The sequence below is a fragment of the Glycine soja genome, chromosome 11 (genome assembly GCF_004193775.1).
Source record: "Glycine soja cultivar W05 chromosome 11, ASM419377v2, whole genome shotgun sequence".
In the NCBI taxonomy this organism is placed as follows: domain Eukaryota; kingdom Viridiplantae; phylum Streptophyta; class Magnoliopsida; order Fabales; family Fabaceae; genus Glycine; species Glycine soja.
Window position 1 is genome coordinate 47,032,007 of NC_041012.1, and position 13,678 is coordinate 47,045,684.

Sequence of the window (13,678 nt, forward strand, 5' to 3'; positions counted from 1 at the left end):
ACAGATCATGGTATTGGTTAAAAGGAAAGCTGCAGGGATTCAATAATTCCTTCTAGGAGTGGGCTATGCAACCAAAGTCATGCTTAAGGTACTTATAGTCACAGCTTGGTTTCAACGTATTTGGTTGGATATATCATGTATGGGGTAATTTAAATTGTCTATGCGGAGTAAACTGTACTAAGCATCCTTGTCTCTGTAATGTTTTTCTTATTCGGGTATTTCTGGTACCCTTTAATAAAATGTTTTCTTTTTGCCTAGAAAAAAAAAAAACTATGTTACAATTTACAACACTATCACTTACGTTAAGTCTCCCACTAATGTTTCCAACATCGCAGGAAAAGAAATACCGGACATAATAAAGAGCTAATACTTCTGTAAAAAAAAAACTAATACATGCATCTGTCATGAGACTCTAGACTATTGTTTTAAAAAATGAAGTATATAGTCATTTGGAAAAAAAAAATGAAACTATTTTTTTAACTTTTTGAAGAAAGTTTTTCATACCAAAATCGCTTTTGGAATTGAAAAAAACAATAAATTACCAGCCAAAGTCCATAGAAAAACAATAAACTATTTTTCTTGTTTTAAAGCCTATGTAATGTTAAACACAAACGTTAAAGAAATTTCTTATTTTGGGCAATATTGCAGCATATATTACTTTTTAGCATCTAAACTTATGTTACAGTTTTTTAAAAGCATCATAAATTACAGAAAAAAATAATAAAAAGATGCAAGAATCAGCTATCACCACTGCACCTGGAACCAAAACATCCACCCCCAAATCAGAAATCTGAAAAGCCGTGATAATGGTATAATCCATCCAAGCTTAGCAATGTAAAATACAAAGCAGATAAGCCATTACTTACACACTCCCCACAAATTTTCCCTTCGTCCAACCCATTCCCTCACACACCTTTCTCTCTCCACTCCTGCTTCCAAAACCTCCTCCACCGCCGCCCTACGTGGACATTGTATTATCGTCTCGCTTAAAGTTTCGTGATACAATAATACAATGACAATAAAGTGAATCTTCAAGCGAGCCAATAATACAATGCCATTAATCTGTATATATTAATTTATAAACATTATATATGAATTGTTATTATTTAAATTTTTTATTTATATGAATTGTTATTATTTAACTTTTTAATATGTAACATATAACATAATCTTTTTGTTTCAATTTATTTTTCTTACTTATTTTTTAATAATTTATCAAATCACTCACAATCAATTAAACCATTGAATTAATGGCTTCATTAGCTCGATAATCACTTCTTTTTTTGGTGGGAGCTCTATGATTATTATTATAGTTTTTGAAACGTTACCTATTTAGGCTAAATTAGAAATTTATTCCTTTATGTACGTTTTAGATTTTAATTTTGCTCCCTTAAATTTAAAAGGTTTGAAGTTGGTTCCTTATTAGACTATAGTGTCTCTGTTAAATTAAATTGACCCATTCATTTATTTATTACACTAACAGGATCAATTTAAGTTGACTTTAGATCTCTTACCGTTTCTCACGTATCACCAAATTGACCAAAATCGTGTAAAAAACTAACAAAATGACTAATTTGGAGAAACAAATAAACTTTAAATCAAAATGAAACATTTTAAACGTAAGGGATCAAATTAAAGCTTAAATATTTAGCCATTTTTCTACTTGCATATTAGTTGAGTCAGACTGTTGCTATTATAAAGGAAATCTATACAAATAATATATGCATCTACAATCTAATATCCAATAGGCTTTTTTGTAAAAGTTCCTTTTTCGCAATTTATACTATAAAATAAGCTACTTTTATCTAAATATTTGGCCTAGCTTCTCCTTTTAAGGAGAAAATAAGCTAAAATTAAGATGGGCCAAACACTACCGATTGGTGTGCATTAAAGTGAAGAATTCAATGCTAGCACAGAAACAATGAGTTTCTCACAATTGAATATTGAAAATCAATACTACATGTTGAAATGGGAAGTCAGATGGATTAAGTTTAACTTGTGTGACAAACTTGAATCAGTTTACGGCATCTGACTGACTGTTGACTCTTGATTATGAATGTTCAACAAATAGGGACAAAGAAACATCCCATAACAAAGAGCTAAGGTGCTAGTTTTGGCGCCCTTGTTCCTTAACAACTAATGCCTGTTGTGGTTCCTTCTCCTCTGGTTCTGCCATCGCTGAATCTTTCTGCTGTTCCTTCTCTCCTACTTTTGCTTCTCCGTCTTCTAATTGTAGTACCACATGCTGCCTTAAATATCTGAATAGTACGAGCAATATAAAAACTGCATGGAAAAATTATTGCACAAGAATCAATCACCACAAAGTTACCAAACCCAAATGCAAAATTAAGTAGACAGGATTTACCATCCTCTATGTTTCATTGTACAACAGGAAAACGTGTATCTATTCAGAAGCAAAACAATCTATCCCGAGACAAATTTTTAGTCTAATTTCCAAGTAATCTGAGATTACCAGTATAATTTTGCAGAAGGCTATGGAATTTTAATAGTGCAAATGGTCTAAGCTTATGCTAAAATTGCTTAGAGTGCGTTTGTTTTAGCCAAATCCTACTTTCTAATGCTCGTTGAACCCAATCATCCTCTCGAATTGGATTGGCGTCCAACAAGATGGAACACTGATTCAAATGCAACTGTTGAAAATTATAGTTCATGCTGTCAACTGCAGCCAATTCTGTTACTAGGGTCTTACCAGTGAAAATTCGAGTTTTTATTGAAGATAGATTCCAGAAGGTCATGAGTGCTGATGCCATCACTTTCTTCTTGTGAGTGCAAGCACTCCATGTGTCCAACAACCATGATTTCAAGCCCTCAGCTGCATAACAAAAGTTTTCTACTATTAAGCACTAAAAAGTGGACAGACAAATGAAGTTTCCTGCAAGTAGGTGGACTCATATACCTCTCTGGTTTATCTGAACAGTGTAGCAAGAATAAAGCTTTGGAACACTGAAGCTGACAACAAATCCTGTCCATATATATAATCATTATCAATTTAGCAAGATATATGGCAGAAATGAAACTGTAAGTGTAAAAGAAATAGAGTTCATGGTGTCCTCACCAATGGCACACAGCCTCCGGATAGTAATTAAGTGGCCGTACTCCGCTCCTAGTAGAAGGAAAGGAACTACCTGCAACCGCAAAAGACCAACTAATTACTTAGGCGGTATAAAAAAATTATGGACCTGACCTGACATATTAAGAATTTGAGAGTGAGATATGGTGGAGGGAGGGGTGTGTGAACAATCTATATTTTCTGTATTCATGCTCATATAGTGAAATCTGTTGCTTTGTTTCTTATCGCTTACTATCATTCTCAGCTTGTTTTATTTGTTCTTGAACGTTTTGCATCAGTTCACATAAAACCTATAAATTACTTCAATATAAGGTGCTATTGAATTAGTTGAAAAGTACAAAAGTTTTTACAATCAAATAGAATCAAAATTAAATTCTATATCTAAAAAAGAACTTAGAGGATTACTTTGAGGGTCATGGATGGTTCTCCCGAGAACAACGCTCTCATCCTTGAAATTGCAAAATTCAGAGCAGGAAGAATTAATTTCGCAAGACGCAAAATGTCATCCTCTGTCAGCTTGATTTCCCTCTTTTCTTCAACCTCGTTTCTGAAACACAAAGACCAGTCACAAAATACGCAAGAAAGAGCTTGAAGCATAACACCACCTATGAATCTCGAACTAAAAATCGTACCTTTGACAAATCGAATTCGAGAAAAACGAAACACCCGATAAGAGAATCCCCAATTGCGACAAGGCCGAGAAAACACTGAAATTTTTATAAAAAAAAACTCAGATTTTTTCTCCACGTGGGTGAAAATAAAAAACAAAAACGCATAAAGTACTGACCTAAAGTTGAGTCCTTGAGTAAAGCACGAAGACAAGAGACAAAGAGAACAAAAACCAAACCAAAAGGTTGACTTTGACGCATCCTTCCACATGATCAAATCACTCACCACCTGTCCAACATGGTCCAGATCGCCACCATTCTCTTCTTCACTCTCTGAAAACAAAAACCACCCAGAAATAATAAAAAATTATGATCAAACATAGAGAAGCCAAAGGGATTAGGGAGAAAATGGTAAAAATGCATACTTGGAGATGGGGTTGAAGGTGGAACGGAGTTAGGTTTCTCCTTCTTAGTTCGCGCGGTTTGTCTTCTCGTTCTGGGTTTTCCGACCTCTTCCACAAAGGTTGAATCTTTTTCTTCTCGAATCTCGAGCTCGGAGCGCCGCCGCGATTTGCGAGGGTTCCTTGGGGACGCCGTTTGGGGTGCTCTGGTTTTGCAGCGGCGTCGTACCCCGGCGGAATCCGGTAACTCCGGCGGCGGCGTGGTGCTGCGAGGGACGGCGGGGGATGGTGATCTGGTGGGGGTTGCGAGAGGGGACAGGGGAAGAGGAAGAGGGAGAAGAGGTTCTTGTTGTTGGGTTGGTTTGTCTGTGATGAGGAGACAAGGGTTTTGTTGATGAGAAGAAGAATCCATGAATTGAAAGAAGAAGAGAGTTATGTTATGTTGTTGTGTTGTGATTGTGATGAGTGAGGGAAGGTTGAAGGATTGAGATGAAATTATGATTCTTGTGGTTTCGGTGAGGGTTTTGTGAGGCGCTTCAGTGCAGTGAAGCGTTGTTACTTGGAATGAATTTGAATGCGGGCAATTTGGGTAGTAGCCGTTGGAGAAATTATCGGTTTTAAAATCTTAATAAATAGAAATATTTTGTGCAATGATATCTCGTTATAAATGATCTTAGTAGTAAATTACACTTCTATTTTCTCTGTTTTTTTTTAATTGTAACCGATTTTATTTTTTTTACAATATTTTTATCTTTATCAAGATATAACAAATTTATCCTAACATTTTTAGTGTACACACCCTTCTGTCTTTGTTTTTTTATATTGTATTCGATATCTTTCTTTTTCCTTTTTTTTTACATTATTTTTACTTTTCTACTGTGATTAACTAGTATCAATTGAACTAACAATTGATCTTCTGAATGAATTTTTTTAAAGACAATATCAATTTTTCCTTTACTATTTGACTCTTATTTCATTATTGTTAACATTTGAAGAAGATGTATCTTTTAATTGAAAACACAAATTCATGAACAAAACACTAAAATTTGAAGTAAATGACCAAATTCAATCAATTGACATTGTTGAGAACATGTCCAATAAAAACACAGCAACCAAACCCAACACATACCAAAAAAATTGAACTAAAAAAGAAAAAGAATAAGAAATGGTGTTAACACATACCTATTAATAAGGTGAGTTTATGTCCAATTAGAGAGAAAAAAGATGAAGGTATTTTAAACATAAATTTTGGTTAGCAACATGTGTTTACTTTCTGTTGAATTATTAAATGGTATCTAATAGGGACGAAATTTGAGTGTAATGTGAGATTTTTATAAGGTAAAAAAAGGAGAGATATTGGGTGCAATTTTTTTTTTAAAAAAACAAGGGTGCAAGTGTAATTTACTCTACAATAAATTTGTTTTTTTGTATAATAATTATATTAAAATTCATATAAAGTATTTTTTGATTAATTAATAGTATAAAAAATTTACGATAATAATATACAATCATTATACTCTAAAAAAAATGTTACAAGTTAGAGCTTAATGTCTAATTAAGCATTTTTTTAACATAACACCTATTGAGCTTAATGTTTAAGTAATTCACTTTTCTTACTAAGTGTTTTTCTTACTATTTCTTCATCTCATAATAATATTTTATATTGTTATTATTAATTATTAATATTTTCTTTTAAAAATATTCAATTTTTTTTAAATGATAGATTGAATGTGATCAAAAGTAAAGTTAAACCAGTGAGTTGATATTAAAAATATAAAATTTACTATTAAATTTTGAAGATAAAATATATTTGAAATTAATTTTTGATATTTAGTAGTTTATTAAACCTCAATTCGTAGTAAGAGAATATACATGCATTTGAAAAGACTATACATTACTTCATAAAGAAGAGTATTAGATGAGAAGACATGTGATGTGAGGAAGAGAGAAGTAACATTACATAAGTCATTCCTATATCACCATGATTGCACCCACTAAGTTGCTTTATTTTTTAGTTGGTCCACTTCTCAAATGGTTGATAACAAATGATTAATTTGGTGTGAATATGGCTAGAATCTTCACAGTAAGAAAATTTTTACGTTTCAAGAAACATTCTTTAGACAAAATAGATCTTCTTATTCACTGTATTATGAACACTCGTTTATTCCACTGCAAGTGATATGAACACATTCTGCTGCGAGTGTTAACCTTTATAAGTATTAATAAGATACAAAATTTGAGGAATATCTTCAAATATATATGGTCTTTGATAAGATATGCCTAAGAAATCAACAACTTCCACACCCTACCATGAGACATAACTTCGTGGCATCTTTGCATATATAAGGCAAAATGCTTTTATCCTGTTAAGGCCTTCTACAAGATTAGAAGTGTGGACAGCAAAACTAATTCGAAGCCAATTTTTCAGTCCAACCGTGACACCTAGTACAATTGATCAATAAAGAGAAATTTTCATCATCACATGACTTTAATTTTATTCATGATAAATTAATGAAACTGAGATTCTAGAAAAAATTATTACCTGGAAGAAGGACAGATTCCTCTTCAGCTAGCTTGGCACAGAAATCCATCTCATCAACAATGTCCTTAATTTGTGAAAAGTTAATCTCTACCTGCTCCATTCAATTTACTATTAATTTATCATCTGTAATGATGATCCAGTGTTAAAGTACTAACTACTACTAATAACATATGAAAACCTTAAAACTCTAAATGCCACGTACCATGACACACATTGCTCCTACTGGTTTGTGAGGGCATGTTAAGCAAAGGATCTCCTTACATAAATCATAGAATATGTTTGCAGCCCCCCTCAATATATTAAGATTCTTTGAAAGGAACTCATCTTTTGTTTTGCCAAGGATTTCAGGTATTGCTGCCTGCAAACTTACTAGCTGTAATTATTGTTTCAAGGAAAAAGAAAATGAAAAACAAAGGAAATGGACATGCAAAGTATGCACATTTATAAAATTCTGAGTTCATGTATACTGATCTATTCAGAAGAAGAAAACAAGGATGTAAATTTGTAAAAGTATTTTTCTGTTGCTCTTGGTAGCCTCTTTGCATATGTAAGGGTAAGACTGCGTACAACATCCCTCCCCCATACCTTCGCATAGTGAAGAGCCTCTGGGCAATGGGGTACGTAAGAAGAATTTTTCTGTTGCTCTTGTATTTTGCTTTTGCTAGTTTGCACTGGTTACCTGCAAGAAGGTTGGAGGGTCAATTGTGATCTCCAAATAACTGATGATTTTTTTCACAACCTGATAAAGAATGAAAACAATTGTCAATTGCATAATTCATACAATATAGTCAGTCAAATATCAGGATAATGTATATATCTATCTAAGCTAAAAAAAAATTTATTCAATTTGATCTTCAAAATGAAAAAAAAAAATGATAATGATAAGGAGAAAACTAACCCCAGTTTTCTGAAAAATTCCATGAGGGTCACATGTGGCTATCCAGCCAGTTCTCCAACCAGGAACTAACCATCTCTTTGATAAAGATCCAATTGTAATGACCGGGACTATTGAAGAAAACACCCCCATGGGAACAAATGGATTGTTTCCATAAGTTACAGGGGCATAGATTTCATCAAAAATTACAAAGATTCCAAGTTTCCTAGAAATTTCAGCAACCTACAATACAAGGGCTCTCAAAAATGATCGATCACATTTCAGTTCCAACTCTTAAACAACGTAAGCACAAGACTATGTGTGTGTTCCCTTTTTAAATGTTGGTATGTGAACACACTTCCACATGGATTGCTAGAATTGATGAGGACAGTGGCCACTGAGTTTTCATCTGCTAGAACTTCAAGGGAATCAAGGTCAACCTCCCAACCTCTCAGGCCAAAAATCAAAGTGACGTACTTCGAGGAGACAACAACTAGCACGAGAATCATATTGCGGGTACCCTGGTCTTGGAAGGAGAATGTTGGCACCAGGACGTGCAAGGACAGGTAAGATTATATCTATAGCTTGTGTGCCACCAATGGCGAGAAAAACATTCTCTGGTGATAACTGGTATGGAAGATCAGAAGAGAGATAATTTGCAATAGCCCTGCTTTTGGGAATTGCAGTTCATTATTACCATACCAAACCAACATAAAAATCTTAAAATTCATTTTGGCTTCATATATTACACATGCATATTCATTTGATGGAGTGCCAAATACTTAGCGAACTGAAATAAAAGAACATTGAATGTCACCCATGGACTCTTTCTTTGAAGAGAAATTACAAATATGAAATCCATCTTATGACTGAATGTCAAATTCATATCACAAAATCTAAAAGCTTAGTTTAGATTTAGTCATTCAATAGATTTGGCACTTCAATCACATTAACATAACTAAGACCTGGCAAACTTAATCCACTAGTTTATTAAAACTCAAGCTCTAAATCTATGAGCAAAAATTTATTTGTTATTAGTTTTTGTAACGCAAAATGATCATATATGTTGGCAAAAAGATTCAATATACAGCTCTCTTATTTAAAGTAAAAAATTCTCATATTCAAAGTTTGTTTTAAGTTGCACTCACTGTTGTGCTGACTCCAAGTTGATTACTAATTATTACTAAAGAGCATCATCTCCAATGATACAACCATGACAGAGTTGCTTATCTTACTTTTATTGGCTTTACAATAATACCACATGAGATTCAAGAACTTCACCAAATTTTCTCTCTGAAAGTACAATCCTTAGATAAGGTCCTACAATTATTTCAAAATTCTTAGGAACTGTTGCTTATGTAAGCAAAGATTTTTATATAAAAATTGTCATGTCAATTGCTCCAACGGTAAAATTTGTATATAGGCCGTTCTCATCAGGTAAGCCAACGGTGGGAGGGTAACAGTTGAAGTTATAAGAGTGTACAGCAGTTGAAACAGCACCAGTAGCTTCAGTGGTAGTCCGAAACAATGGGTTATCAGTGGGATCTACACGACAGAACCAAAGGTTTCTTGTCTCGGCTATTGTTGACTCTCTCCATCAACATGTTATATGCCCCTCTCACAGAAATGGATGAAGCATTTAGCTTCTTGTTCCCCTGAAAATTCCACTTCTCACTTCCATTCTCCATTCTCTTCGCCCAGTATATGGCGCCTGAGTTTGGTGAACCAATGTAAGTGATTTTAGAGAAAGTATATACGTAAATCAACAGTATGAGATTCGTTTCAACTTAACCGGAGATTCCGAATCTAAATCCTAGATATGCAATAGATAAAAATATCTGTGGTCTAAAACAAAAACAAAATTTAGTAAAAAGAAAAGATTCCAATTGAGAAAGATAAACCATACTTGTACTCATTTGTAATGTAATGAGAAAATCTGCATTACATGTTGTGGGTTCCATATGAATCTTGGCTTTATAAGCTTTTTCTATTATTAATATCGACAAATTTATAAAAGTGAGATATTTTTTTAAAAAGATTACATAAATAAATAGATTTTGAAAATATTGCAAGATATGGGTAAATCGTGTTTTAAAACATGATTTTATATAAAAAAAATCGTATTCTAAAACACAACTTTAAAACTATAATTTTCTTTAAAAAATATTATAGTATGTGATTTAAAACACGGTCTCAAACATTTTATATTTTAAAAAATATATATACAAAGTTATATTTTGAATCACAATTTTAAGTATTTTTTTAAATATTGACGGTTGTGATATTTTTTTTAAAACACAATTTTTTTATAAGAAGTCTTATTTTTAAATAAACTTATTCATATTTTATAATATTTTTAAAATCTACTCATTGGGCTGGTGATCCTAGAAAAAAAATGAAATAATAATTAATAATTGGATTTTTAAGTTCTCTAGATATGATAATTGAGTGATTTTCATCTCTTAAAGTTATATTTGTATTTTTTTTTCGTCAAAATAAATTTACTAGGTATTTAAATATTGATTCACACAATTCAAATATGAATCACATAAATGATTTTTAGTTGTTTTTTTTTGCATCTTAATGTGAAAAGTTGATTAAAAGTAAGTTACCAACATTAATTCAAACATGCAATACATCAATTTTACAGGTACCCTTTGTTAAACACAGTACACCCCTTCATATATAAGATCAAACCAAGCACCCCTCCTATCTACGTGCGTGTTTACAAATATGATAGTTAGAGTACAACTTAAGTAGTACCCTGCCACCGACCACAATGACCGCATAGCATTTCTAACTTAACAATTTCTAAGTGGACCAACCTTTCTATACACCATTCCTTGACTATTTTATTTTCCCGTCCAATATACAAAGAAATTACATGTCATAAGATTTCTTTTATATAAACTAAAATTCCATTAATAATAAGAAATGCTTAAATTCAACATAAGGTATGAACAAGACACCAGTAATCGAGACACACACCAATAACTTGCAAAACCAAAGTAGCCATGTGAAATGCTACAGGAGGAAAAAGCTAAGCCAACAAGATCAAGACACTAAAGAAAGCACAAATTATACAATCGCTGCCACATATGGCAACTCCCCTGCATCCATAAGGCACTCCCCAATAAATATATTATTGTATCAGGACGTGAATTTATTATTTAGCCACATAAATATCTTATTGTTACATAACACACCTAAGAAGTGAACACACCCCTGCACCACCACCCCTTATACACCTTTCATATGACAAGACTTAGGACATCTTTGCATGTCGAAGGCTGAATTCTCTTATCCTGCTAAGGCCATCTTTAAGGTCAGAAAGGTCAACAGCAAGACTAACCCGAACCCAATTCTTTAGTCCAACAGCAACACCTACAAATATTATTGATCAACAATGAGAAATTTTCATCACACCATCATTAATTTTCTCACAAATTAGAGTTAATGAAATTGTAAGGACTAGAGAACATTCTTACCAGGAAAAAGAATTACAGATTCCTCTTTGGCCAGCTTAGTGCAAAATTGCACATCATCAACAATGCCCTCAAGTTGTGAAAAGTTAATCTCCACCTACTCCATAGTCCATAATTTTTCATTAATTAATCTTTTCTAAAGATGATACCATGTTATATGAATTTATATAGCATGATGAAAATCGTAAAATTCTTTAAGCCACTTACCATTACAACCATGGCTCCCTCCGGTTTGTGTGGGCATGTCAAGCAAGGAATCTCCTTACATCCGTCGTAGAATATGTTTGCAGCCTCCCTCAGTATATTAAGATTATTTGAATGGAAATCATCTGTAGTTTTCTCAAGGATTCCAGGTATCGATGCCTGCAAACTATCTAGTTGTCAAAAATATACTCTATATACAAATTAAAGGAGAAACACATGTTAAATTTTAAATGTATATGCATATTGACTTATTCTGCTGATGAAATTAATCAATGATGTAATCTTAAAATATTTTTTTTATGTCACTCTTGTACGTTGTTTATGACACTATCCATTGGTCATTTATTACCTGTACGATGGTTGTAGGATCTGAAGTGATCTCTAGATTGTCGATTATTTTCGTCACAATCTAATAAAGAAAAAAAACAAATGGATTATTTATATAATATAGTTAGTAAAATATTAGGATGTCTACTGAGAATTATTACATAATTTCAGACTGTCACATCTCTGTCAATCTCTACATAACACATCATCAATATTTTTTAAACTTTTTTTTTATATTGAATAATTTAACTGTATCATATAGAGATTCACCGAGGGTGTAATAGTCCTATGTAATAATTTCTAGATGTCTATCTTTGCTCAATTTTTCAAATAAAAATAAACCCTTCTTATATAAATACTACTTATTAAGCACAATTTTTTTTTAACAAAAACAAAAAACAAACCCCAGTTTTTTGAAAAATTCCTTGAGGATCACATAAGGCTATCCAACCGATTCTCCAACCAGGAATAAACCATCGTTTTGAGAAAGAACCAATGGTAATAACTGGCACTATTGACGAAAACTCCCTCATGGGTACAAACGGTTTGCTTCCAAAAGTAACATGGGCATAAACTTCATCAGAAATCACAAAGATTCCAAGTTTGCTCGCAATCTCAGCAACCTAAAATAAGAGTCATGAAAAAATCACAACCTTTTGTTTTTTCTCAACTCAAATACATATGTTTTCAAGTTTGAGCTTATAATTATATATACCCTTTTCAAATGTTCGTACGTGAACACATTTCCACATGGACTACTAGGACTGATGAAAACAATGGCCACAGTGTTCTCATCTGCCAAAGCTTCCAAAGAGTCAAGGTCAACTTCCCATCCTCTCTCAGGCAAAAGATCAAAGTGTCGAATTTCAAGAAGACAACGAGTGGCACGAAGTTCATAATGTGGGTACCCTGGTTTTGGAAGGAGAATGTTGGCACCAGGACGTGCTAGGGAAGGTAAAATTATATCTATGGCTTGTGTGCCACCAATGGTGAGAAAAACGTTCTCTGGTGATATGATCTTGTGTGGAAGATTAGAGGTGAGATGATCTGCAACAGCCCTGCTTTGAAAATTGTAGCACATTAATAAGAAATAAACATTATCTTAAATTGATTTTTGGTTCAAGAAATTAATTACTAGTCTCATTTGTTGGATTACCAGATACAGTTATACCTATAATCTAACAGCAAAGGAGTATAATCCTCCAAATTGAGCTGAAAACATTTGAATGTTACTCGTTATGTTATATGAGTAATAATATATGAACTCTTGCACACTATAAATACTGAATTGATGCTTTTTTTTTTTTTATATTTCTTCTTTTTTATCATATCATCTATCACATCTATATCTCTATCTTTTCTATCTCCTCTCTCTACTAAGTGTAGATTAGCAATTAATAAATTCTACGTGCATCATATGAATTGAATGCCCCATTCAATTGAAAAAATCTTCATTTTTTTGTTTGGTTTAAGAGCATAAATATTTTTTATTGAAGATAATTATCCTCAAATTAAGTCAAATTATTATACATGATAAAATTCTTTTTTTAAGTAGTATTTTAATTACAAAGGTGCATTAGAATCATTAAACTTAAGACTGTTATGAAGCTGAAACAATCTCAATTCAATTTAACCATTTGCTTGAGACTTTGATGAAAATATATATCCTACTTTTTTTAGTATTACACAAATTAATAAAGTAATTACTATTATTATATTGTACAATGATTGAGTAGAAGGAAAGTTTGAACAAACCTCTTAGCCTCAGGTAAGCCAACAGTGGGAGGGTAACAGTTGAAGTTAAAGGAATGAACGGCTCTTGTAATAGCATCAACAGCCACAGTGGTAGTCCGAAACAATGGGTTATCAGTGGGATCTACACGACCAAGACGAACAACGGATCTGGTGTCTTCATGGTTGATGCTGTCCAACAACATGTCATAGATTCCTCCCACAGTAATGGTTGAAGCATTCAACTCTTTGTTCCCTTCAAAATTGCATTTTTCGCTTGAGTTCTCCATATTAATGATTGCCTCGCAGTGGATGAGTAAATTATAAGGAGAAAGTACCAGAGCATGGTACCAATTATGAGACCAACTCAACGTTATGCACGTTACATATATATATATAAACAGTCTAGGAAAGC

At 32.8% G+C, this 13,678-nt stretch overlaps 2 protein-coding genes and 1 pseudogene across 3 annotated transcripts; all 3 read right to left on the reverse strand.

The window, feature by feature from the left end:
- Window positions 1–1,853: 1,853 nt before the first annotated feature.
- LOC114375086 (reticulon-like protein B17) lies at window positions 1,854–4,698 on the reverse strand. The gene is made up of 8 exons (XM_028332836.1): window positions 4,125–4,698; window positions 3,879–4,032; window positions 3,724–3,798; window positions 3,497–3,638; window positions 3,077–3,146; window positions 2,918–2,983; window positions 2,711–2,833; window positions 1,854–2,283 (listed from the first exon to the last, which is right to left on the reverse strand). Exons 1-8 carry the CDS (start codon window positions 4,510–4,512, stop codon window positions 2,108–2,110), a joined length of 1,194 nt encoding a protein of 397 aa, XP_028188637.1. The 5' UTR covers window positions 4,513–4,698; the 3' UTR covers window positions 1,854–2,107.
- Window positions 4,699–6,405: 1,707 nt separating this feature from the next.
- LOC114373357 lies at window positions 6,406–9,213 on the reverse strand (annotated as a pseudogene).
- A 1,275-nt stretch (window positions 9,214–10,488) lies between these two features.
- On the reverse strand, window positions 10,489–13,642 carry LOC114374634 (probable aminotransferase TAT2). Of its 2 annotated transcripts, none has more exons than XM_028332302.1 (7): window positions 13,288–13,642; window positions 12,248–12,590; window positions 12,039–12,155; window positions 11,555–11,614; window positions 11,209–11,364; window positions 11,005–11,098; window positions 10,489–10,900 (listed from the first exon to the last, which is right to left on the reverse strand). In XM_028332302.1, exons 1-7 carry the CDS (start codon window positions 13,551–13,553, stop codon window positions 10,782–10,784), a joined length of 1,155 nt encoding a protein of 384 aa, XP_028188103.1. In that variant the 5' UTR covers window positions 13,554–13,642; the 3' UTR covers window positions 10,489–10,781. The 2 variants fall into 2 exon arrangements, with proteins under 2 accessions (XP_028188103.1, XP_028188102.1); XM_028332301.1 differs by having other exon boundaries at window positions 11,937–12,155; window positions 13,288–13,641.
- Between the last annotated feature and the right edge of the window lie 36 nt (window positions 13,643–13,678).